We start from the raw sequence: 25,253 nt of genomic DNA, 5'->3' as shown, positions 1-25,253 counted from the left end.
TATCGTATATACATATATCGTACAAAACCAGCGGACGGAGAGTAGAAAAAAAATTTCACCGCTTTTTTTTTTTTTTTTTTTTTTTTTTTTTTTTTGTATTTAAGTTAACGATCGCTGCACGTTCAAGGGCCTTACGTAAAGACCGATCCGATCCAGTCCAATCCAATCCAATCGGATCCGATCTGAAGCCCTTTATGCACATGGCTCGTGATTTTAATTTGATTGTCGCATATTGTCCAATAGCCCCTCACTTCCCCCCACTCCAGTCATTACATCGTTAAACGCACACCCCCCCCCCCCCAAACACAGATACAGATACACATACACTGAAAGAAGACCCAGGCAGATCAACGGCCGCAGCTTAAATTAAATTATACTTGCTCATTGGTCAATTTAAAATTCAGTGTTTTCCATGTTTTGCATAATACAAATGCCTATCAAATGATAAATACATAAAACCAAAAAAAAAAAAATCATTCGAAAATTAATGTAACTGGCGCTTGAAATGCGCCTGTCCATTTTTATTATGGGAACTATCTAGTATGTAAGGAATATTAGCTATTATATGAGGTGTTGCTTTACAAATTAAAACAATTCAGACAGTACATTATGTGGCTTGGATTAAATATACAATACAAAATAATAATTTCAAATACATAGTAAAATTACAAAATATTTGAGCCTCGGTGTAGTATTTAATGTTTGAAGTAGAGTTACACAATAGAGCTAATATTCTTAAGATAGAAAGAACCGAAAGGTACAAAAAACAATTTTTTAGTTAAATCTTTTCCATTGTAGATAGATATTTAGGAAACTATTATTTTATTTTTAAATATACATGATACACTGAATAAAATTAGACTTTAGACTAGTCCACTTTATGGTAGAATAGAAATTTTTCACCAGAAAGTTTAATAAAATATTTGAATATATTTATAGAGTATTCTATAGCCTCTTTATCCCAGATAATAACTCTTTTCTGGCGCTCACTTTTGGGCAGATTGTGACATGGTTTTAGGGTCGCCCCCGGTGGCTCTTTAGGCAATATTTCTACTTTGCATAAGTAGAAATTTTTGTTCGACTTTGATTTTTTGGGGCTTGTTGAAGTTTTTTTTTAAGTTTTTTGGTTTGGTTTGGTTTGGCTTTGTCTTTTTATTTGCATTTCGTTGCCATTGCGGTCATTAATTTTATTTATTTTCTTTTTTAAATAAAACGTTTTAAACACATAAGAAACAAAAAAAAAAAACTGGTTGGCCAGTGTTTGCTGTTGTTTGCCGTTGTCATTTTGGCCATTGGGCTATAGGTTTAGGTTTTGGGTTTTGGGTTTGGGGTTTTGGTTTTGGCTTTTGGACTTCAAATTGGGTTTGAGTTTGGTTTTGGGCCTGGTCTTTGTCTTTGTCTCTCTGGCTTGGCCCTCAGTCGCTGTCAACATTCATAATTTGTCATCGAATGCGTTTGTAATTTGAAGTGATCAAGCATTTTTGTATTCGTGGTTTTTGTTTGCTTTGGTTTGGATTTTAATTTTTGTTAGCCGACTTAATTTTAGTTTCGTGCCAGTGTGTGGGTTTCGAGGGGCTTTGCACTTTCTCCAATTAAAATTAAATTAAATAATCACCTCGGGTGCGTGGGGGACTCTGTCAAATGGTTACTAAATGGCTCTTTATGAAATGTAGAACATTTTTAGGGGTTTTTCTGGATTTGTAATCTTTAAAAAGGATTTAAATGAATTTCCAGCTTTATTTGATTAGTTGGCTTATTAAAATATTTATTAGATTACTTAGAATATATATAATTTATTGAAAATACATGTTTGGGGTGTCTTAATAGCCATATGGCATTACTTAAAGCTATAGAAGCCTTATGTCTTAGGATGTTACTATAGTTAATAGTAAAAAATAAATTATAACAATGTTTATAGTTTTATTTTTATTTTATTTACAAAAATTAGTACCCATCCTTGTTAAAAAAAAGGCTTAATCAATAATTATGATTTGGTAGATTCATAATGTTTATACTTTAGGCAGCTTTATATCGTTTCAAAAATTATTTCATTAAAAATCCTTAAAAGTCGAACACTTACATTGGCTTGGCTTTGCATCCTCTTCCGTTTCAAAGGACTTTGAGTCCTGTTGAGTCCTATTTTTATTCCATTTCCGATCGGTAGTCGCCGCCAGAGAAGCTAAAGCCGTGAGCCAAGCTGCTCCGAACCACTATGGGGCCGAGCAGGTTGAACAAACTTTGCAAAGAGCGTGGATGAAAATTAAGCGCTTGAATTATCGATTTGAAGGCCATCGCGAGATCGCCGAACGAGGCTAGAGATATGCGCAATAATAGTGCTGCTAAAGCAAAATATTAACTTGAATATATACTATATATTATATGAATGTGTATAAAAAAAAATATAAATAAATGGAAGCTGGAGTGGAAGCTGTGGACCGCTCATCGTTCCGACGTTGCAACGCCAACGCCAACGCACGACGCTCAAAGTGCACAAAAGTTCAATAAACTAAAAAAGTGTCTTTTAAAACAGGTAAACAGACACACTCGTACACATCATGGCTATAACCCATACTTGTGCCAGATAGACCGACATACACACACACACACACAGACACCCCGGTGTACCGATATGTGTACACACATGTGCGGCAGGGGCATGTTGTGTGTGTTTGTTGCTGCTGCAGTTTGAGGCGTAAAGCGAAATGCAGTTCTTGTCAAGCAAGCTGGCATGCTTCCATGCCGCCGGAGGGAAGCAGCAACATCAGACTTATCCAAGCCGAACAGCCAACAGAATCAGAATATATAGCCGACATATCCGATCCCAACCAGAATCCCCCAGGCCGAGCCAGAAGCCGGGCCAACAGGGCGTATGAGTGCTGTCGGGCAAAGGCTGAAGTCTAGGAGGGAGCCAGTTTGCAGGCACTAGAGCAGAAAATCAAGAGCAAAAATAAATGAAATGTATTTCTTAAATTATAGTAACAATATTTAAGAATATTATTTAAAGTTTTTAAGATCCTAAATCAGTGAAAGATTAAAAATAATAGATATTGCTTGGCTTCAAATAATATTATTAAATGAATAACTAAATTACAAATTAATCCGGATATTAAAAAAAAAACACTTCAATCTTCAATTATGTAACCAAATATTATCTAAAAGCTTAAGTAGGCTAATTGCTGGGTTTTTTGATAGATCTCTGACATGCTACAAGTGGTAGCCACGCTGGGGAATTAGTATTCTGGCCTGTATTCCGATCACTCGGAGGTCACTGACACCTAGTCCACCCTGTACTCCGATTTCGGTTTACGGATTTCGGTTTTCGAGTGGACTTTACTGCAGCTGTGTGTGCGCAATTTTTTTGAAAGTGCCCAAAAAATAAATAAAATAAAATGAGAAACAGAGTTCGCTTGAACTCGCCCGTCGGGTTCCAGCTTCCAGGTTCCCAGGTGAGGTGACTTCCTGCACAGGATCGGATCGAATCGGATCGAAATGGATTGGATTGCAGTGGAGGAGGCAAGATTGGAGGCGACAATCTGGTTGAGTTCCGCTCGGATGGCTTCGGTTTTTGGGAAAGAGACCTCGATTACTATTCCAAAACTTTCTCGCCAGTGAAATGCGGCGTCCAAAACTCAAAATCCAAAAAAGAGCGAACGACCGACCGTCAACCTTGATTGTGCCACAGAAAAAAAAAAAAAAAATCTGACAAAAAAAAGAATCTTCAAGTTGGCTCAAAACTGAATCTGAATCTGAAGCTCTAGACTCTAGAGGTTTTTGAACTTTAGCTTTCGTTTTTGTCGGCCAGCAGCTGATTGTGGGCTTGATTCTATGCCAATGACCAGCAGACAGCTGCTTTTACTTTAAAGACCTCAAGAGCGGCTTTCTATGTGCCTCCGCCTATCTGTATCTGAGTATCTTTATCTGTATATGTATCTGCATATGCATATGTATCTTTAGTTGTATTTGTGGCTGTAACTGTGTTGGGGCAACTACCAAGGATGAGTCTACATTTGGATTTATTTTTTAAAGTTTAGGGTTTGAGGCTTCAAAATAAAAATGAAAACTTAAAAAACATATGTATATTTTAAAATTATTTGACTAATATATTATAATATTTTTAAAAAAATTACCCAACAGCCATAGACTCTATTCTCTCAACCTTTTCATAGAACTTTCAAGTATTTAGAATGTAATCTCTTGGCAAGCATTCTTCTGGCCATGTTCTTGCCATAAAATCCAATTTGCTCCAATTCTCCCATTTCGTTTGACCCAAAGCTGAGGGCATTCGAAATGCTTTCGTATTTCGTATTCAAACTTGGCTTATTAACTTGGCTGGAAACCCCAAAGACCCAAAAAATACGAAAAAAAAAAAAAAAAAGTGAAGAAGCGAGAGTTGGCGATGACGTTTGGTTTTAGCCATGTCTATATAGGCTGCTAAGGCTATATGGCTTTGGTTATATGTTGGATTGGCTCTTGGCACTTAGCTTGGCTTTCTAATTGTTGTTGTTGTTGGTGGTTGGTGGTGCTGGCTGGCCCACAGCTGAGAGGCCGCCAGCTGAGCAGCTGATTAGAAGCAAGCCGATGTGCCGATTGGCAAAACCATTGAGATGCGGATACGTTGGCAGAGCTCTGTCTCTGCCACCACCTGCCTCCCTCTGCTCCATCTTAGCCTACCACTGTTAGCCTGGCCGAGACGCTGGCAGCACGACGCTAACGTTGGCAGCAAGCTGGGCTTGGTCTGTGTTGGCTTTGAGCCAACCGGTGAATACAGATGAGAGTTCGTTGACCGGCAAAGTTTTTGAAGTTTATTGCTGCGACTGCTCGACTGTCCAACGACTTGTTCGTTTTTTTTATTTCTGTTTTATTTTATTTTATTTATTTTTATTTTATTTTTTGTTTAAGCCACGCTTTCAATATATATGCCAAATATGCAACCAGGAAAGGAACTTTATGACCAGGCTATGACTAGAGCTCTCTCAGCGTAGTAGGAGTGGGGGCATCTCAGCTGTTCTGAGACTTCCGCGCGCGGGAAGATCCGGAATCCGAAGCAGAAACAGAAACCGTTTAAACCAATAAGATATTATTTTAATTTTTATTTTGGCTTCTATTTCGAGCCCGGCGCTTAGATATTTTTGGCACGCTTCTTCCGGCGTCGTCGACCTTTCGGTATTCGGTATTTAACCCCTCTCTGCCTTCACCACCTTTCCACCCCCTCACCACCTTTGTTAACCTGTTAACCACCCCCTTTTGCAAATCAAACCATTTGTATTCGTCTTTTTGAGTCGATCTCGATTTTTGTTATGGTTTTTGTTAAATTTTTTGTTGGGGTTGACAAACTTTTTGGTGGTACCCCACAACCCACACACCTCCTCCCCCCCCCATGACATCGCCCCTTGTTGGCCAAGATCAGCTGTTGTTGCCGATTATGTAATACCAAAAAGTCAACGTAATTTGTGCGATTTTGTTTTTTTTTTCGAGAGTTTATTGACTGCAAAGATTTGTTATTGTTGGAGGCTGCATCGTTTGATGATGAAAATTATGTTTTATTTTTGTTTTTTTTTTGAGGGGGTGTCTCAGGGCACAAGGGGTTGCTAAAGGGAGAAAGTTAAACGGAATTCATATACCTTTATTTTTTTGTTGTTTATTTTCTTATTTGGAATAAAGTTTATTGACTTTTGATCTCAAGGCATTATTGTTGGGGTGGGTAAGGGTTATTTTTTGTTGGGTTTTTTGATGACTTGGAGACTGCCTTGAGACAGTTTTAATTCTTTCCCCAAAATCCTTCATTATTTGGCAAATTAATAATTACAGTTTAGCAACTATTAAATAAGGAGAATGTCTTTAAATTTTATATACATTTTTCTACTCTTTCTATTTTTCTACTTCTTTAGATATTGTTTATAATTTTAAAAATTATTTAATGATGTATAAATATAAATCTTAGTAGATATTATTGAAATTAATAATGTCGTACTTTGAGAATATTTATATTAAAATTTGTTAAGTTAAGTTAGTTGCATATTTATTTTCCTTTACAGTCCTTGATAATAATTTATTTATTATACAAAATGAAAAATATATTTGCATTAAATATTTAAATATTTTTCGAAATATTTTTATATATTTTGCCAAAATATTCAAACCTTTTAAAATTTGAAATTTCTCTATAATTTTTTTTAATTATTAAAAAAGTTCTTGTAATTAAATTTATAATTATTTCCAAAACCTTACAAACCAAATTCATAAACTCCTATTAGCCTATACTTTACTTCCTTTTCCGCCTACCGAGCCTTAAAACACTAATTTTTTCAGCCCTCATAGATTTCCTCAAGTTCGCGTCATTGAAGTCTTTCGTTTGCCTCCCAACAGAATGCCGAGTAAAATAAGAAAAAAAATACATAATTCTGGAGCGGCGAGCAAAAGAGACGGCCGATTGCCAACACGGCTCCCGCTTTGGAGCTCCCTGCTGCTCCCCTCCCCCTTGCGCTCCACACTCCCCCTCCTCGTCTTATGTGACTTTCTGGTTTGGCAGCTGCTGCTGTGTTGCTGCCGCTGCTGCTGCTGCTGCTTCTTGGGAACACAAATACGAACACGAACACAGACACGCTGTCGTCGTCGTCGTCGTCGCCCCTTTTGCATTTGTATATGTAGGTCTACGTCCGATTTTACTTTCACTTTTAAAGGTTTACGAACTTTTCTGTTTACAAGTCCGGCAGCGGCCGAGCAGCGACGACAGCGAAGCCGGCAGCGACGTTGCGTTGCGTTTGCGTTTGCGGCGTCGCTCATTTCAAATGCTTCTCACAACACGTGGGGGGGAGGGAACAGGATGGTGGCGGGCCAAGTGCCTGTGAGGTGGCATGGGGGAGGGGGGGGAGTTTCGGCACAGTGGAATCAATTGATGGCCATTACCTGTTACCTGTAATTGTGAACCGAGTTTGCCGCCACTTGGCCCACTGTACTCCTCGCGGCAGTTGAGTCACCGCCGCACAAGGAAGTGCAATGCAAAAAAAAAAATAAAAATAAGAGAAAAAAAAAAAAATAAGTAACAAAGTAAAAAAAATAAAATAAAATAAAAAAAAACCGCGAGGTGTTGTGTTTGCAACAGCGACTTCCTTGACATTGAAGCAAGGATTTTGGCCCCGCTAAGAAGGGGTAGGAGTTAGAGGGTGTATGCGGCAGGCGGGGGCAGGTGGCACGGAAGTGGGGAGCCACAAGCAGCGACGTCGACCGCAACACAGACCGCAGAGCAGCAAGTAAGCAGAGCTTGTGCGACAGCAATGCTGTTTTTTAGTCGGTCGGTCATTGACCGTTTCTGAGACGCAGTGAAGCCGCTGCTGGCTTTTCGAAGGGGGTAAACAGTGGTGCAGGGGGGGTTAATGGGGATAGTTAAGCCTTATTTTGGCTTATTGCCAGAATTGTCCTTCAAGATATATTTAAAGGATACCCCCTTACTTGCCATAGGCTTATGGTTATGTTGTGGATGTGGTTTCTAAATTAGTTTATGGTTTTTAATTATTATTAATTTTTAGGTATTCTTATAATAGTTAATTAATACTTATAATAGTGATTAAATGAACGCAATTTTTACCAATTCTTCCTTTAAAATACTAATAAATTTTCAACATTGCCTGTTTCCTATATTCAAAACTATATTATTTATTTTACTCTTGCTCTGGATTTTTGTAATATTCTATTCTTAAGATCAGATAGCTCCTTTTTTTCTTTTATTAAAATATTTTTTAACAATTATATTAATGATTAATTATTCATTCTATTTTATTCTATAGTTTCTGCTTTACTTCTTCTTAAGTTTATATTATTTTAGATAATATTAAATGACTTTAATGCTACTACCAGGTTTGACTTTCAATCCCTTCTATCTTGCAATATTTTAGCTACTATTATTGCGACTAAAGCTACTACTATTGCTTATTTTCCTTCCCAATATTTATCCCTAATATTCTTGCTAATAAGCTACTACCTTTAATGATAAAATTGCTAAATTTGTTGCTACTATTGTTGCTACTTTTGCTGCTACTACTGCCACAGCAGTTGCTGCTCTGATACTACGGTTGCTGCTGCCGCTGTTGCTGGTGTTGCTGTTGCTGGTGTTGCTGTTGCTGTTGGTGTTGCTGGTGTGGTGTGTCGTCTACCAACTTGTTGGACAAGTTGACGGCCTACGTGAGTGTGCATTGCATTGATTGGTGGGGGAATTGGAGGCTTGTGCGTTTGCGTTTGCGCAAAAGTCAATGAACTCGAAATGATCCGCTTGCCGCAGTGGGGGCGTCTTGTTGTTGTTGCTGTTGCTGCTGCTGTTGCTGCTGCTGCAACTATAGATGTTGCTTGTGTGTGTTTGTGGAATTTGCACCAATACTTGAACATTTTTGGGAATGTAGGTAAGCGGCTTGCTGTTGTTGTTTTTAACCTTTTCGCAAAACAACAACAAAACATTAGGCAATCGACTCACCTCACTGTCAATAGTTATGTCCCCCCCACCAACCTCTCTTGGGGATACACCCCCCCTGTGCTCCCAAAATCTAGAGTGCAATGATCTGGCCATTGAGAGATAGCAACAGTTACAATGGAAAGAGAAAGACTGATTGCATGACACAATGTCGTTGGCACAGTGACCGGAAAACAGATTGCCTTAATGACTGACTTTTCGTTTTTCAAAATCAATGTTGCTGTCTCCTCAACCCCTTCGCCTCGCCCCCTCCTCCCTCCTTGGTGGCACTTAGAATGCAACAGGTGTTGCCCCCTTTCACCTGTTAAGTGAAGGTGTAGCCCCAAAAGTACATCAACACACACACTCATACACCTGTAGCTCTAAAAGGAAAATTGTGGGCCAAAGGTCAATGACCCAAGGAGAAGAATAAATAATAATCATTAAAAGAAAAAAAAACAAAAGGGGGACGTGAAGAGAAGAAGGTCCTGAAAGTAATTATCTCGACACCTTTTGAGGACTCCCGTTACTGTGGCGACTAATTGCCAGTGCCATTTGTCAATGCGCTGCCCCAATCGGTGGCAACAACGCAATGCATATGCAATATGCAACATGCAGCACAGAATCGATGGCAATTACCCTGCGAAAGTGGCAATAAAACCATAATGAGCAAAACAGGTAGCTTGGCCGGGAATGGAAAATAAAGGAGGCAGGTGCCTCGCAGAATTCGGCAATCACTTATTATTATTGTCCAGGCTTCTTGCCCCGTTCCGTGGCAACTTGCCGTTCCCGTTGCTCGTCTGGCAATTAAATTTGGCCTCAAAAAACAAAAAAAAAAAAAGCCACCACGTTGCATTCTGGGGCTGGGACTACTGGTACTGGCACTCGGTTTGGGTCTGAGTCTGGGGAGTCGAGTGAAACCTGGGAGTCGAGTGAAAATCTGAGGGGTCAATCTAGAGCCATCGTCTTCCATCAATGCTCCCCCGGGGTCAAGCGAGATGCGTGCAACATTGTTGCACATCCGCAGGCGCAGCTTGCTCAGGTGGCCGAGGTGCCAGATATATCAATTACCACTTTGCTGGACACCTTTAGCATCCTTTCCCCAGCGTTGGATCTTTTGGAAACTTTATCAATTAAATAAATTACCTTGTTTGTCCGGAATACTATCAATTTATAATTTATCTTCTGTGGAGTTTCTGTGGACCTTTTATTAAGTTCCTTGTAGCTACAAAATCTTAAGAAAATTTTAAAATCATTATAGAATTTAAATACAATTCTCCTGAAAGTCTGTAAACTAAGGTATCTTCTAATCATAAACACAACTTGCTTTAAATTCGGCTCTATAGCTCGAAAAAATATCCATATCCTTCTATATAGCTATTGATCTGAAATCGTTTAATTATTCTGACAGGGGATTACGAGATTTCGACTAATTTATGGGCACTACTTTGTACATACATATATAGAAATTGGGGTTTGGGGGGATTTCGGTTTACATTCAGAGATACACTGAGAAAATTTCTAAAATGAAATAATTACCTTTTTATAAAAGTTAGAAATGAGATCTGAAGCCATTTATATTTATTTATTTTATTTATTTCCCTTCTATATTTCTAGGCATTGAATATTAGGCTATAAAATGTATAAAGAATTCTACAATATTGGAAAATATAAGGTAAGTGTTAACTTATTTTATTTTTATAACAATTTGCTGAGAAAAAAAGGACTCGAACAAAACAATCCTTTTTCTTCGACTGTCCAGTAGACTCCAGGGCTTCATTCAGTGATTTGGTAGCCAGTGTTTAGTGAATGCATGTCCCACTATAGACATATATATGTAGAATATAAAGACATATGTATATCGCGAGAACCGGAGCCGTAGCCAGATCTAGAGCCGGAGCCAAGTCGCAATTGCATTCTGATGCTGATTAGCATTCTCCGGCCATCGACAAGCCACTCGTTCGACGTTTGTCACTTTATATAACAGACGTACGGCGTCGCACTTGTCCGCCATCTGAGCAGCTGCACTCTGGCAGGGATTTGGTTAGGGGTTGAGGGTTGAAATGGAGTCGGAGATACCCCCAAGATCCCCACATCTCCACCCAGTTCACGGCCTTCTGGCGGCTGGGCATCATAACGTCAGGTGGTAACATAACCCGAGTGTCGCATTTAAATTGAAATTTTTTCTTTGTAATTGAATTGCCAACTAGACGATGACATTGTAACTAGCTTGGGCGCAATTCATGCAAATGCGGGGAAATCTCACAAAAGCAGATAAAAAATTATGGAAAAATGTTGGTTGGAATGTCTGGGATGATCGGAGATATTTTTACTCTAAGAGGGGGTATTGTAATAATTCTTAAAATAGTAGTAGGGATAGCTATGTCCGAGCTTGTATGATCAGGAGCACCTTCCAACCTGTCTGTTTCAAAGACCTCTAGTCCTTTAGCTATGAAATTTAACCCCTTGAAATTTTGCAAACATATTCCTTATTATGAATATTTCCCAGAGATCTATATCTCCTAATAAGGTTGTATAGGATAGATACCTATCCTATCCCGCAGCTAGCTTTCTTTCCTTGATTTGTTGATTAGTAAAGCCTGACATATTCAATGCAATTTCCATGAAGCGTTGCACAATCAGAATTTGCATTGATTTCAAAAGCTAAATGATTAAATGACTGAAAGACTGACTAACTGAGTGAATGAGTTACTGAGTATTGATTGATCTATCCTGGCTTTGGCACTGGAACTGGCAGTGTAGTGTGTGTGTGGCTTTGGCACTGGCACTGGCATTATCCAATGCCTAGTCCAAGGCCCAGGTCCGGGCCATATTTGCAATTTCGAAATGATTATATTATTATTCGATTCGATTCGATTGCCATATGCGAGTGCGTATGCGTAATCAGAGTCGATCCATCGATCGATCTATAGATAGATAAATTAGATGCAAGACTTAGCAAATGGAATAGTTTTGAAAAAAAAAAAAAAAATACTAATAAATCTCTATATGTTTATTAAGTGTGTTTGTTTGACTTTAGACCCTAGAAGTGCCCTTGCCCTTGTTCAGCTTTAAGGTCTTCGACGACCTTCGGATATTTTCCACTGTCACACTCAGTAGGAAATGAGTGACCAGATGACCAATAGTATCTTGCAGATGTGCTTCAAGAGATCAATGAACGTGTTCAATAGGAAATTAAAATTGAAACCGAAATCCAAAATCGATGGGCAAACGAAATGAAGTCAGCATTTGACCAAAATAAAAAAAAAAAGATACACACATACTATTTTATTTTATTTTTAATATATGCAATGATTAGCGGATTAGTGGGCTGGTTATGAGCGATTAAGTCTTGTTCGAATTCAAAGTGAATTGCCTCAGCAACTCGGACTGCTGGATCAACTGAGTAACTAAGCAACTAAGCAACTCAGCCAGCCACTGAGAAACTGAGCAACTCAACCTGGTCTTAGGTTTTCGATTTGAGTTTGAATTTGAGTTTGAGTTTCAGTTTCAGTTTCGGTTTCGTTGACCCCGCAGATGCAGAACCTTGGAATTAGCATAAAGCAATGCGGCTGCTGCTGCTGCTGCTGCTCTACATATACAATAAAAAATCAAATAAATAAAAATAAATTAGAGTTGGGGGGGCCATAGTGGGTTTAAAGACCTGGTGGTTTTGGGCCACTACACTCTGGACCCTGGCCAAGATCCCGGCCAGGTGATTCCCCTCACTCCCCACTGCCCACTCCCCAAACACACACTTACAAGTCTTGACTATTTTTCACGATGACTTCATTAAGATGCGAGCATTGATATTGGAGTGGCACGTGCATGTGTATCTTTGTATCTATATATCTGTGTATGCATGTATCTGTTTCTTTAATTGTTTTTTGTTGTCTTTTGTATCTGTGTGTCTGTTGGGCAGGTGTCGAAACAATGTGTGGCGCGCAGCTTAATTAGAATGTTGCCACATTTGTGCTCGCTGTGTGCTCGAATAAAAGTGTCAGAACAAGTTGACTTGGCAATTTGTCAACCGGCAGTTCAGCCGGCTAGCCGGCTTTGCCATTCCAAATGCATATTCCAAATGCTTTTGATTGCAAACAAAAACAACTACATATAATAAAATATATATCCGCCAGCTTAAAAAAAAAAACGAGCTCAAAATCTGGCCAAGTCTCAACTCCAACCTGGGTGAGTGTGCGTCCATGTCCATGGATCCGTTCATGCGCAAGGTTTTCGGCCATAGAGAGACACATACTGGCCACTATTAGCACCACCGTCGCTGCCACCACCACTAGTCACTTAACCACCAACACCACCCAAAGTGCATTGATCTCAAAATGGCTCAAAAGCCATTGAACTGCAACTGCCAAGCAGCAGCCAGAGCAGTCGCAGCAGCCGTCGCAGTAGCAGCAGCACCACCAGCAACAGTCGCAACAGCAACAGCAGCAGCAGCCGGCACTGCTGCCACTGCCACAGTCTCCGGCTCGGCTCTCTCATAAGTTTTATGCTAATTTTTATTCTTATTTTGATTTTTATTTGCACTTATTTTCTGTCTGGCTAAAAAATGGGGAATACCCTGGGGGGCTTTTTATTTCCAAAGTCCATGTGCAATTTATTTTTTTTGGCAAAGATCCAAGGATTTTTTGGAGGGGGATTTTGTGGAAATACTTATGGAATCTAGTTCCCAGATCTTTTTGAAATTTTACTTTCAGTTTGTTGAATATTTTAGTAAAGTTCTTGAAAAACATTATTAAAATGAAGAAGAATATTTCTTTTGATTCACGAAATGATTTATAAACTATGTATTTAGCATAGAGTTTGACCAGATATACAAGTATAATGCTTTATAGGATTTATGGAACTTGCGGGATTTGTAGAACTTTAGAATAAAAACTTTAGATTTGTAGAAGAATTGTAGAACTTAAAGAATTATAGAACTTATAGGAATTATAGAACTATAGAACTTTTTGAGGATTAGGTGTGGAAATTGGAAATTCCAATGAAAAAATTCAAGTAAACATGGTTGAAGTTTATATTTTAATGATTAGTTATTGTACTGAACTCCAGTTATCTCAAACATATTCAAAGATTAAATAAATAATACCAAATAATTTTTTTTAATCTTCTACTATCTTCTTCTAATCTTCTACTATTTTTAAACCCTACAAAAAAAATAGCCAAAAAGTATTATGTATTAAGAATAAACTTCTGTAGTAGTTTGTATTTATTAATATTTCAAAGAGCTATAATAACTAATATTATATTGCATTTTAAGACTTCTCCCTTATCTTACCATTTCATATCCCAAATTATTATAGTGCCAGCATACCTCTTTTGAATCATAGTGTTACCCTATTCAGTTTGCCGGTCATCGAAACCGAGAATGAAATGAAAATGTGACCGAATGTAAATTCTTTTCTGCTGCTGCCAGTTGTAGTTTGTTTCTAATTTTTTATTTATTTGTTTCTTATTTTTTTTCTTAGTAGGTTCTAGTGGTTCTAGCAGTTACTGGAATCCACTAGATACCCGGCACGTTCTTTGGGTGGCTGTCTCTCTGTATTCTGATTGTTGATTTTTTCAGATTTGTCTGAATTTGTGCTTCTGTGGTGTGCTGAGCTTTTGCTTTTGATAGTTGGCGGCTGCTTTGGAGGGTTAAACGAACGCTGGCCTGGCCTATGAAAGATGTCAAGGTATCTGGTAAAATTCGTATTCGTATTCGTATTCGATTTCGTACGCCAATCGCATTCAATTCCATTCTGGTTGAGTCTCCAAAGACAAAGCTTAGTTTAAATTGGAAATGGATTTATCCGTAAATCCTGTAAAAGGGATTAGAAATTCCAAAAAAAAACTATATATATGTATTTCCACATCAACACCCAGTAAGCAACGAAAACCATAGACTTTGACAGAAAGAGTCTCTCGAAAAGTGCTGACCATCGAGGAAAGGGGGCATGTGTAGCGTTTCTCGGGCTACACAACCTTGGACTTTGCAACCAAAATCCGAGATGCTCCATTAATGGAGTCGCCAGAAACCAAAAACCGACAAAGTCGGCAAAAAATTTTGTTGGAAAGAAGGAAATGGTAGGGGTGTGCCAAAAAAAAAATTGGTGGGGAGGGAGGGAGGTGTCTGTGTGGCTTGAATTACCATTCCGCGCACAATCAAATCCGATTGGGAATTGTAAACATCGTTCGACAAAAAAAATTGGGTTAAAAAAATAAAGCAATGCAAACCACCTTGACACATTTTGTCCGCCATGGGGAAATCAAAGGGATCCGAGATGAAAAGTCTATCGTCAGTTATGTAGTATTATATAAATATATATACACAATATATGTTATATTATGGAGTGGACAAAAGGCAAACAAGATAGGGAATGCCACAAGTACATGGGATTGAGTAAATCAATCAATTCTGTTGCAACTGAAATTACAAAGTACTTTACTTTACTTTACTTAACTTTACTTTACGAAATTCATTTGTTTTATTTTTATTTCTTTTTATTTTATTATTTTTTTTTGTTTCTTCTGATAAGACTTATGTAGCCACGTGAGCCCTATTGTGTCCCCGATTTCGGATTCGTATTCGTCGTATTCGTATATTTTAGATTCCAGATTGAATTTCCATTTCCAATCCGAATTTTATTTTTATTTTTTTTTTTCGGTTCAAGTTTGGTGCGCAATGCAGTCTAATACTGATTAGGCTTGGGTCTTAGAATGGGTCTTAAATAAATATAAATATACAATCGAATATTATGTGGAAATGCGTCTCGTTTTTAATCACAACTGGGATTCTGGGACTCTGGGTGCTCTGCCCTCGACCGCCTTTGCTTTGAACATTTTTTTCTACTTCCACTTCCACATATAGTCTTGATCTTCGAGTAGATCCAGATCCTTCTGCCAGAAGGAAGGTTTATTCACCTCAACAGAAACGCAAAAAAAAAAAAAAAAATAAAACAATATAGGGTTTAAAAATAATCCATTGACAGCCAGCATCCGCTTGTCCAGGCTCTAGGTTCCATGTTCCAGGTTCCAGGTTCATGTCCTGCCCTGTCAGGTTAATGATCTTTTGTCCAGACGACTGATGCCACTGGCGGCGGTGGCGGTGGCGGCGGCAACAGCAGCCAGCGGGTCATTAAAAATCGTACAGGTAAAAATTTCAAGTTAATGCCGCCGCCGAGGCAGGCAGAGAGAAGCCCAGACACCCAGACAGAGTCGTAGATCTTACTGCATCCTCCTCTTCCTTTTCCTCTTCAATTTTTTTTGTACATTTTTTTTGCTGCTGCTCCTTTGTCCAGCCACTTTTCTGATGGAAAGTCAATGGCCGGGAGGATCTATTTTAGCGCATGCCATTGGCCCTGAACTTGTTTTGTCCCGACCACCACTCCTTGGGCCTGCCCTTTCAATTAAGGGGGTAGTGTTACTCAGAAATAATTGTATAAAAATTTTTAAAAAGTTAATTTTCATTTAATAAGGCTTGAAGATAGTTTTATAGAGGAATATTATAAAGACTTATAGAGATTATAGCTATTATTTCATCCTCTTTACTACAGATCCTTTTACAATAAGAGTGCAATTTTACTCAAAAATCAGAAATAAATATTTTTGGTTATTAATATAATTATTTTAAGGAGAAGAAAAAAGAAATTATTAATTATAAAGCTTAAAGTTTTCTTTAAGATTAGCTTTTAGTTTTTTATATATTTAAATATTTCCATTTTCATCCATACTCTTTTAGAAAATTGTATTAATTTTAAGCCTTTAAAGTATCACCACCCCCTATGGATGTAGCCCTTTTCGGTTCTGCAGACCGTCATGAGTCAGTAGCGATTTCTGGAAATCCCTGTGGCATCTGCAACAGTAAAAGGAATGGCAATTCCAGGGTCTGTCTGAGACCTTTCTGTGGGGAAAACCCCAAAAAAATATGTACCCGAAGATGTACGAAATCCAAGGCTACATTTTAAGACTCTAAGAATCAAGAAATTGAGAAATTGAGAAGCAATTGAATAAATTCAAATCCAATATAGAGATAGGCCCAGACCCAGACAGATTCACTTTGGGTAGATAGGATCGGTTTAGTTCAGTTCGATACAGATTGGATTGGATTGGATTGGATGGATAGCTGAAGCCAAGAGATTCCAAGGTCCAAGCGAATCTTTGGTGTAATGTATGCGCATGCATATGATTTTCTCCTTCGAATTTCATTTTCAAATTTTTACTTTCGAACGGATTTCGAATCTTTTCTGGGTTCGGCTTTGGGCCATCTCTTTCCCACTCGCCAGGCTCCCAGGCCATTTCGCTGACGCATTTCGGTTTTATTTATTTATTTCACTTATTTTTCTGTTTTTTCCGTTTTGTTTTTGTTTTTTTTTTTTTGTTGAGCTCTGAGACCCGTTTCAAATTCTAAAGAAATCCCAGTAATCGACGAGCTCTTCGGGTGACCAGACGTCCTCAAACGGGTGACAAAGTACGAAAAGAAACTCGAGAACACAAAAGTGAAACAAGAGTGAGAGTGACATGGACACGGAGTTCTCCTCATGGCTGGCCACCCTGCTGGTGCCGGGCCTACTCATCCTGGTGATTTTGTATCTGTGCGAGCACCAGTACGATGATATTTTGGGTGTGGCGCCTCCAGGGCCCTGGGGCCTGCCCTTTCTCGGCTATTTGCCCTTCTTGGATGCGAAGAGACCGCACAAGTCCCTTCAGAAGCTGGCCCAGAGATACGGGGGTATCTACCAGCTCAAAATGGGCAGTGTCCGGGCGGTGATCCTGTCGGATGTGGCCCTCGTTCGGGACTTTTTCCGCCACGAGGAAATGGCCGCCCGGGCGCCACTCTACCTCACTCACGGCATCATGGGCGGTTATGGTAAGCTGCGAAGCGAGTCAGGTCCAGAAGTTACCGTATCATCCTTTCAGGCATTATCTGCGCCCAGGGAGCGCTCTGGAATCACGCCCGTCGCGAGGTCATTGCTTGGCTCAAGGCCCTGGGAATGACCAAACGCCCCGGGGAATTGCGCGATAACCTTGAGAGGCGTATAGCCAGGGGAGTGGACGAGTGCGTTCAAGTGAGTCGCATCCTTGACCCTCCGATCCTTTCGATTTTACGTAACTTCCTTTCAGATCTATGAGGCTGAGGCAGAGAAGTGTCCCGAATCTGAATTCGATCCTCTAGGTGGACTATTTCATACCCTAGGAAACATCATCAACGATCTGGTGTTCGGAATAACCTACAAGCGGAATGATCCCGACTGGCTGTACCTGCAGAAGCTGCAGGAGGAGGGCGTCAAAATGATCGGGGTGTCCGGCGTGGTGAACTTCCTGCCCTGGCTGAGGCATCTGCCGGAAAACAAGCGGAATATACAATTCCTACTGGAGGGCAAGGCCAAGACCCACGCCATCTACGACCGGATTGTGGCCTCCTGCAAGGAGAAGCTCAACGAGAAGCTGGCGAGGCACAGGGAGCAGCAGGAGCTACTGCGCCAGGAGAGGCGCAGAGCCCAAATGGAGCTGGGACAGTCGAGGGAGCAGGCAGAGGATGAGGAGGACCACGAAGGAGGCCAACAAGTCGGAGATATTCCAGAGGAAGAGGAGCATCAGGAGGAAGACGGCGAAATGGTGTTGCCTTTTCCAGACGAACATGAAGCGGAAGATCGCCAAGACGGTGAAGAGGCTTCAGAGGAGGACGAAAACGAGGAAGAGTATGACGATGAGGAGGAGGATGAGGACGATCAGGACGAGGAATACGAGCCCTATTGCATGTTGGAGCACTTTCTCATAAGCAAGATTCCCATGTCGCAGCTGTACTGCGACGATCAGCTGCGTCATCTGATGGCCGACCTCTTTGGAGCCGGCGTGGACACCGCCCTGGCGACACTCAGATGGTTCCTGCTCTACATGGCCCGCGAACAGGCTTGTCAGCGCCGTCTGCACGAGCTCCTGCTGCCCCTGTCGCGTTCACCAGGACTGGAGGAGCTGGAACCCCTGGCCTACCTGCGTGCCTGCATCTCGGAGACCCAGCGCATCCGCAGCGTTGTGCCCCTCGGAATTCCGCACGGTTGCGAGAGAGACTTTACCGTTGGGGATTATCGCATACGTGGCGGCTCGATGATCGTCTCCCTGCAGTGGGCCATTCACATGGATCCGGTTGCTTTTCCCGACCCGGAACAGTTCCGGCCCGACCGCTTCCTGGACGAGACCGGCGCCTATGTGGCTCCGCCGCAATTTATTCCCTTCCAAACGGGCAAGCGGATGTGTCCCGGCGATGAGCTGGCCCGCATGATGTTGACCCTTTTTGCCGGCCGTATCCTGAGGCGATTCCATTTGGAGTTAGCTGACGGCTGTGAGGTGGACATGAATGGGGAGAGTGGCATCACCCTGACACCGGAGCCCTATAAACTACGCTTCAATAAGCTGCCCTTATTGTACATGCGCGAAAATCCTAAGGATCCAGATGGTTCAGATCTGGATTAATTTATTTACTGTGGATTTGCCTTTTTTTCATTTTTTTTTTTTAGTTTTCTTTATAAAATATATTTGTAAAATTGCGTGGAATGGTGGAAAATAAAATGTGCCTTTTTTTAAAACCAAAGTTTGGCTTTCAAATGGATGTTCTCTGGAGACTTTTGTCTTTCAAAATCGTATAAAAAAAGCAAGAAGTTCTGTGGATTATTCGAGGCAAAGCTCCAGGAAGACCATTTCCGCTTCCTCCTTTAATTATGGCGACCGTGACAAGCCCTTAGCTTCAGGAAGATCATGGCGACCCTGTCTAGGCTCTTGGGATAAGAAGCATGAGGAAATGATTTTTGCAAGTGTTGAATTATTTTTGTATCTTTTTCAATAACATTTTGTCTTTATTTTCAAATTTTTTGCTTATTTTGATGTGTGCTTGTAAGACTAAACCACAGTTTGTTTTGTTGTTTGTTTGTTGTTTGGACATTAAGCTAGCACTAATACTATGAAATAAACAAGAACGTTAGCTAACTACCAACTAGTAATTAGCTACCAAATAGCATAAACGAATAGCGATATCATTAATAATAATAATAATAATAATAGCTAATGAATAATTAATAGTTTAAAGCTAGCAATTAAAAACTATGAAAAAAACATTAACATTAGGCCTAGCTAACCAATAGCAATGGAATTGGAACGTATCAGCTAGGGGTTTCGATTAAAATTAATTGAACACAGCTTCTTGGGGGTGACAGAATAGAATTGTTTCTCAGCAAAAGCCGAAGGATTCTCCGGGGAGTCCGTATCCTTTGACAGTTTAACTGGTAACTCAACGATGAGGCCGGGTGGAGGATGGATTTCGTGAATGCCTTCCTCTGTATTTTTTTTGTTTTTTTTTTTTAGAATTATTTATGTTGTGTAGTGTTTAGATTTGTTGTTTGTGTGTTAGGAACAAAACCGTGCTCTGCAGCATCAAGGACTCTCCAGGACTCGCCTTAGTTGGCTCCAACATTACGCATATGATGCGGTGAGGGATCCGTGGCGGTGGGGGCGAGGGGCCGGCGTTTCAGACAGACCTTGAAGGCCTCGGGCGTGATGGTGGCGCCCACATTGCCCTTGAGACTGGGCAGGGAGTGACCCGCCGGCAGGGCAATGTCGAAACAGTGCATGAACGAGGCGAAGAACAGGAAGAGCTCCATCCTGGCCAGGACATCGCCCAGACACATGCGTCGGCCCACACCGAAGGGGATAAAGTACTCAGGCTTCCGGACCTTGCCCTCGGAATCGATGAACCGCGAGGGACGGAACTCCTCGGGCTTCTCCCACAGATTGGGATCCATGTGGACGCTGTTGATCAGCGGGATGACATGTGAGCCGGCCGGTATGGTGTACCCATTGAGTTCCACATCTCTACAAAAGACAGAGGCGAGGAGAAGAGTGATTAGAATCGTTTTGCAATGGTTTCGATTGGATTGGATTGATTGCTTGCATTATCAGTGGCAGGGGCTGGGCCAGAAACTGGGGCAACACCAGTTGATAGTTTCTAGATGGCGGGAGCTTTAGATGGCGGGAGGAGGAAGCCCAGCTGAATGGAAAGCCACGACAATGAATGGTAATCAGTCGATGCGTAGAATGCGTTTTTTTTTTCAATCCAATGTGAATGAACGGACCTCGTGCATTTGCGTAGATCGAGTGCGTAAGCACTGGCTATCAGCTCCTCCTCCTCCTGCATCTACTCCATCTACAATCTCTATGGTATCTCTGGCTAGTGCTTACCTTGTGGGCGAGTGTGTGGTGGCCAAGGGAACTATGCTGGAGCGGCGCATCGACTCAAGAATGGTCGACTCGGTAATGGGCAGGTATTGCAAGTCCTCGATTGTGGGCAGACGATGACGTCCCACCACCTGGTCCAGTTCGTCCTGCACCCGACGCATCTCCTTGGGATTGCGCAGCATAAAGACGTTGATCCAGAGCAGGGTGGTCTTGATGGTTTCCATGCCGGCGGAGAACAGATCAATGATCACCTGGACCAGTTGCTCCTCTAAAGAATAGAGATACTGATTATAGAATGATGGTTTCCTAAGGGCTTCCTCTTAACTCACCATGATTCTTGCCGTCAAAGAGCTCGGCATCGGTTCCCTCGGCCTTGGCCTTCTCGATTTCGCAGAGATAGAAGTCCACCAGGTCCCGGACGTTATGGGGATCGAAACTCTTTTTGTGATCATCGATGACGTCCTGGTAGAAGCGCTGCATCTCGGCCCGGTTCTGGGCAATCTTGTTCTTGGCGGTGGAGATGCTGGGGAAGCACTGCATCGTCGGGATGTAGTCAACGGTGTGGATCTCGCCGAACAGCCGCATACCCTCCTCGATGAGGAAGTTGAAGCGCCGGAACTTGGGATCATCGATGCTGAAGCGAGTGGACATCATGAGGCTGCAAATCACATTGCTGACCGCCACGGAGATGACCGGCGAAAGGTCCACGGGCTGACCATCGCTGGCGTGCAGATGTCCAATAAACTCATGGACTTCGGTCTATGGATGGGGGGAGAAATAAGTCTCAGGGTCCCAAGGGATATGATAGAACTAGGGGCTTACCATAATACGCTTCTGCATCTGCTGCTTGCCGTTGCCCATGTAGGTCATGCCGAACTGGCGGAGCTTGTCGTGCAGAAAGCGGCGCTGATCCTTCCAAAGTTTTCCAGTGCTGTTGATAATGCCTGCAAATAAGGGTTATGGTTTTCATTAAAATAATACTAATTGAGGTAGGCTTTACTTTGGGCTTGTCTTTAAAAACAAAAAAAACCTCTTCTTTTTTATATATTTTTTATTATTTCTGAGCTTGGGGCTGGCCCACTTTGTCAATTGTTTGGGTTACGACGAGCAAAACGAAATACCAGAAAGGAAAAGAAATCCCAGCAAAATGCATATATAGGTATAAAAAAAAAAAAGATACAATATCTTTTTACAATCACAGCCAGAAACGTGATTTCTTGGCATCGCCATCTCAGCCAGAAAAGTGCCGCAATGCGTTATCATTGAAATGAATTAAGTGCAGCGGTAAGCAGGGGTTTAAAAAAATAAGAAATAAAAATAAAAAAAAGATAATCAAAAGAAATAAAATCGAAAATCGAAACTCAAAAATCAAAGAGAGTGACAACTGCCGACAAAAAGAAAAGCGGAATTTCTTCACTTTTTAACGCTTTTATTTTTACTCTTCTCTTCTTCTTTCTGTGTTTTTTTTTTTTTTTATATAACTGATTAAAATAATTAAGAAATTTAAATGGACTTGGCTCCCAGAGATGCCTGCCGCCCGATAAGTTTTTTGCTTTCACAGCGGAATAATGCGGGAAAATATTTAATTTCTTACATATATTGTATATTTTTTTGCAATTGCCCTTGGCGAGTGTTGCTGGGGCGTAGTAATAGTAAGAAATTACTAAAAACAAACAACGTAGTAAAAACTACTTACTATATTTAATATATATAGACCCACTAATCTCCTTCCACAGACTTATAAACTTTGATATAGAATTTAATCTGAACTCACCGTAACCGTTGAGGGTCTGCATGAAGGGGGTGTCCGGACGGCCGGTGAACTCCTCCCGCCGGAAGCACTCCCGGATCATCTTGTAGTCACTCATGACGACGGTCAGTTGGCTACCCAGCCGGGTGGAGAACAGGGAACCGTACTGCTTGGCCAGCTCCATGAAGCGGGTGTGCTTCTCGTTGCCCATGAAGAGCAGGTAACCGATGACGGGCAGGCCCCATGGTCCGGGTGGCAGTTTCCGGAGTTCCCGGTAGTGCCGGAGCAGCCACTGCAGCACGGTGACCAGGGTGAGGAGGCCCAGAAAGACCAGCAGCAGGTGCTGGGCATCGTCCTTCTGTTGCATTTGCAGTTGCCGCAGCAGGAACTTGATCAGGTACGAATCGGCTAACATTTTGGCAGGACTTTTCTTCCTTTTCCTCTCAGATCTTTGGGCTTTTCTTTGAAATTTTTCTCAAAAAATCTCAAGTTTTGGAAAAAAAAATTGGATTTTTTTTTTTGGCTGATCTTGTGTGTCTCTATTTGCTGCACTTTAGGGCCATTGGTAATAGTTTTGTTTGCTTGATACACTTGAAAAAAATTGTTTGTTTTGGGCCAAAAAAAAAAAAAATGCGGTTTATTTTGTAGATTTATTTTTGGTTTCCGTTGATGACTTTTTTGTTTGATTTTTTAGTTGGATTTGTTGGATGTTTGGGTTTTAATTTATAATTATTATTATTTTTTTTTAATTATTATTTGGAGGTGGATCTCTGGGACGTTAATGCTTGGCGGTGTGTCGGAGGCAGCGGCAGAGGCAGAGAGACCCGGAGACGATTTCGCGTCGAGCGTTTATAGTTTTCGACTAATGGCTCGACCGTATGTCCTTGCCACTTTTATAACAACTCGAGCCCGCCGCTTCGAGCGAGCGAGTGAGCGCGCCGTTGAGCTGCTGCCGCCGAGCTGCCGAGCTGTTCCAGTGCTTCCAAGCTGGCAGAGCGCGCGGCGCGGCGCTCGTGATCGCGGCAGAGGTTGAGGCGGCGACAGCAGCGGCGGTGGCGGTGGCAGAGGCGGTGACGGTGACGGTGACGGTGACGGCAGCGGCGGTATGGCGGCAGAGGCCACTGGCCAGTATAGTGGTGGCTGGGTATAGCAGTAGCAGAGGCTGCGACCGAAGCAGAGCGACGGCAGCGCGTCTGGCAAAGCTTGGCTCTCCCAAGCGAGCAGCAGAAGCCGAGGCAGAAGCAGAAGCAGAAGCAGCGACCGAAACAGCAACAGCAAACATATTAGCCCACCCCCCCACCCCCCCGTCGTGAGAATCCCCCCCCCCCTTTCGCCACTATAGTGAGACCACCCTCAACCCCAATCCCCAGGGCACTCCCAACCCCTTGTCCAAACCTCGAACCGAGCCAACTGCAACCCCAAAAGCCTTTGAAAACCCCCACCGGCCACCCCCACACCCCCCTCCCCTACCCCGCCGAGTCGAGAAATGTGCAGACGAAACAGCGCCAAACACTTCAAGCCGTTCGATGGGTAAAAGCTCAAACCGGCAACTCAAACCTCAAACCTGAAACCGGGCTTACAACTCGGTTCGATCGTGCTCCAACGGCCAAAACGACTCAAAGCCCCAAAGCCCCAATGGCTCAAGAGAGCGGCGCACTCTCACTCTCACTCTTTCTCTTCAATCGGAACAGGAAAAACTTCAATTTCCGTTTATGCCAAGATCGTTTGAGTTAAAAGCCCAAAGCGGAAGCTGAGCTGCATCTGCAACTGGTCCGAAACGGAATTAATAATTTGCATTTTAGGTCAATAGCTAGCAGACTCTTTTAAGCAAAAAAAAAAATGGATATTTTTGAAAAAAATTAAAGTATAGCTTAGTAGCTTAGTAGCTGTTGTTGTTGTAGTTTTTGGGGATTACAGGTTTAGGCGCTAAAGAGTGTCCAGTGACGTCAAAGTCAAGCCAACCAGTCAGCCAGGGCGGTTCAAGTTCAAAGCGATCATTGAATAACCAATCGAATAACCAAGAATTCCAAAAAAAAAATAACAAAAAATAATAATCAATTTTAAATCAAATGCATCTGTAATGAATTCTGCAGAAGTTTCTTTTGCTTTCGATTTCGATATTGTTATTGTTGGTATTTTATTTATTTGTTTATTTCTTTGTTTTTCGGTTTCTTCAAAATATATTATCATCGAACAGATGCCGGTTCTTGCGTCTTAAGGACAAGGTTCGACCCTCAAAAGACGGAAAATACGCGGGTTGTCAAGAAATTTCGAAATATTCATATGCATATGAAAATGAGAGTCATTGGAGTCGTCGGTGTTTTTAAACACTTTATGTTATAGTTTCTTGAAAAACAGATACCAAGGTTGCTGGTCTCTTTTGGAAAACCCTAGAAATTTCGATGCCCTTGACCCAGATACCAGTTCCAATTGTAATGCCCAAAATAATACCTATATAGCCAGATTCATCCAGATACAAAAAAAATCATTGCAAAATGTCAAATGTCTCAAGGCCACACGCGCCAAAAAAAAAATATGGCATTTGGATGAGTAATCCAGACAGTCCAGAAATCCAGCAGTTAATAGCAATTGTACAGTAGAGCCCTTTTGCCTCAAAGACGAGCACGCTGCCGCAAAGATACACATCTCCAAGATACAGTCAATGAACTGCAATATATAGTATCTCGAACTAAAACCGCCTAGGACCCGCAACAGGGCTAGGAAATACAAAAAAAAAAAAAAATACAAAGCACTTCGAGCCGAGACAATGGCCCCAGAGGTCAACGACTTCAGGGTAGAACTCGGAACAGGTCGAAACCGCGGACAGTGGACAGTGGATAG

At 41.5% G+C, this 25,253-nt stretch overlaps 3 protein-coding genes across 3 annotated transcripts; 1 reads left to right on the top strand and 2 right to left on the bottom strand.

Moving 5' to 3' along the window:
* The first annotated feature begins 16,821 nt into the window (after positions 1-16,821).
* On the top strand, positions 16,822-19,019 carry phtm (cytochrome P450 enzyme phantom). Its single transcript, XM_017232875.3, has 3 exons — positions 16,822-17,303; positions 17,354-17,502; positions 17,558-19,019. Exons 1-3 carry the CDS (start codon positions 16,955-16,957, stop codon positions 18,905-18,907), a joined length of 1,848 nt encoding a protein of 615 aa, XP_017088364.2. The 5' UTR covers positions 16,822-16,954; the 3' UTR covers positions 18,908-19,019.
* Positions 19,020-19,253: 234 nt separating this feature from the next.
* Cyp18a1 (Cytochrome P450 18a1) lies at positions 19,254-23,318 on the bottom strand. Its single transcript, XM_017232876.3, has 5 exons — positions 22,437-23,318; positions 21,485-21,606; positions 20,992-21,421; positions 20,666-20,930; positions 19,254-20,299 (listed from the first exon to the last, which is right to left on the bottom strand). Exons 1-5 carry the CDS (start codon positions 22,825-22,827, stop codon positions 19,885-19,887), a joined length of 1,623 nt encoding a protein of 540 aa, XP_017088365.1. The 5' UTR covers positions 22,828-23,318; the 3' UTR covers positions 19,254-19,884.
* Positions 23,275-23,694, bottom strand: LOC138925653 (spore coat protein SP96-like). The gene has a single exon (XM_070276525.1). It carries the CDS (start codon positions 23,692-23,694, stop codon positions 23,275-23,277), a length of 420 nt encoding a protein of 139 aa, XP_070132626.1.
* Between the last annotated feature and the right edge of the window lie 1,559 nt (positions 23,695-25,253).

This window comes from Drosophila bipectinata, chromosome XR (assembly GCF_030179905.1).
Source record: "Drosophila bipectinata strain 14024-0381.07 chromosome XR, DbipHiC1v2, whole genome shotgun sequence".
NCBI classification, from domain to species: Eukaryota; Metazoa; Arthropoda; class Insecta; order Diptera; family Drosophilidae; genus Drosophila; species Drosophila bipectinata.
This window is presented reverse-complemented; position numbering and strand designations above follow the sequence as displayed.

Excerpts from the sequence above, each read along its gene's own strand:
- phtm (XM_017232875.3), top strand. The coding sequence starts at position 16,955 with ATGGACACGGAGTTCTCCTCATGGCTGGCCACCCTGCTGGTGCCGGGC. Across the intron at positions 17,304-17,353 it reads CGGCATCATGGGCGGTTATG|GCATTATCTGCGCCCAGGGA; the intron begins GTAAGCTGCGAA and ends TCATCCTTTCAG. Across the intron at positions 17,503-17,557 it reads GAGTGGACGAGTGCGTTCAA|ATCTATGAGGCTGAGGCAGA; the intron begins GTGAGTCGCATC and ends ACTTCCTTTCAG.
- Cyp18a1 (XM_017232876.3), bottom strand. The coding sequence starts at position 22,827 with ATGTTAGCCGATTCGTACCTGATCAAGTTCCTGCTGCGGCAACTGCAA. Across the intron at positions 21,422-21,484 it reads AGATGCAGAAGCGTATTATG|ACCGAAGTCCATGAGTTTAT; the intron begins GTAAGCCCCTAG and ends CCCCATCCATAG. Across the intron at positions 20,931-20,991 it reads CTTTGACGGCAAGAATCATG|AGGAGCAACTGGTCCAGGTG; the intron begins GTGAGTTAAGAG and ends TCTATTCTTTAG.
- LOC138925653 (XM_070276525.1), bottom strand. The coding sequence starts at position 23,694 with ATGTTTGCTGTTGCTGTTTCGGTCGCTGCTTCTGCTTCTGCTTCTGCC.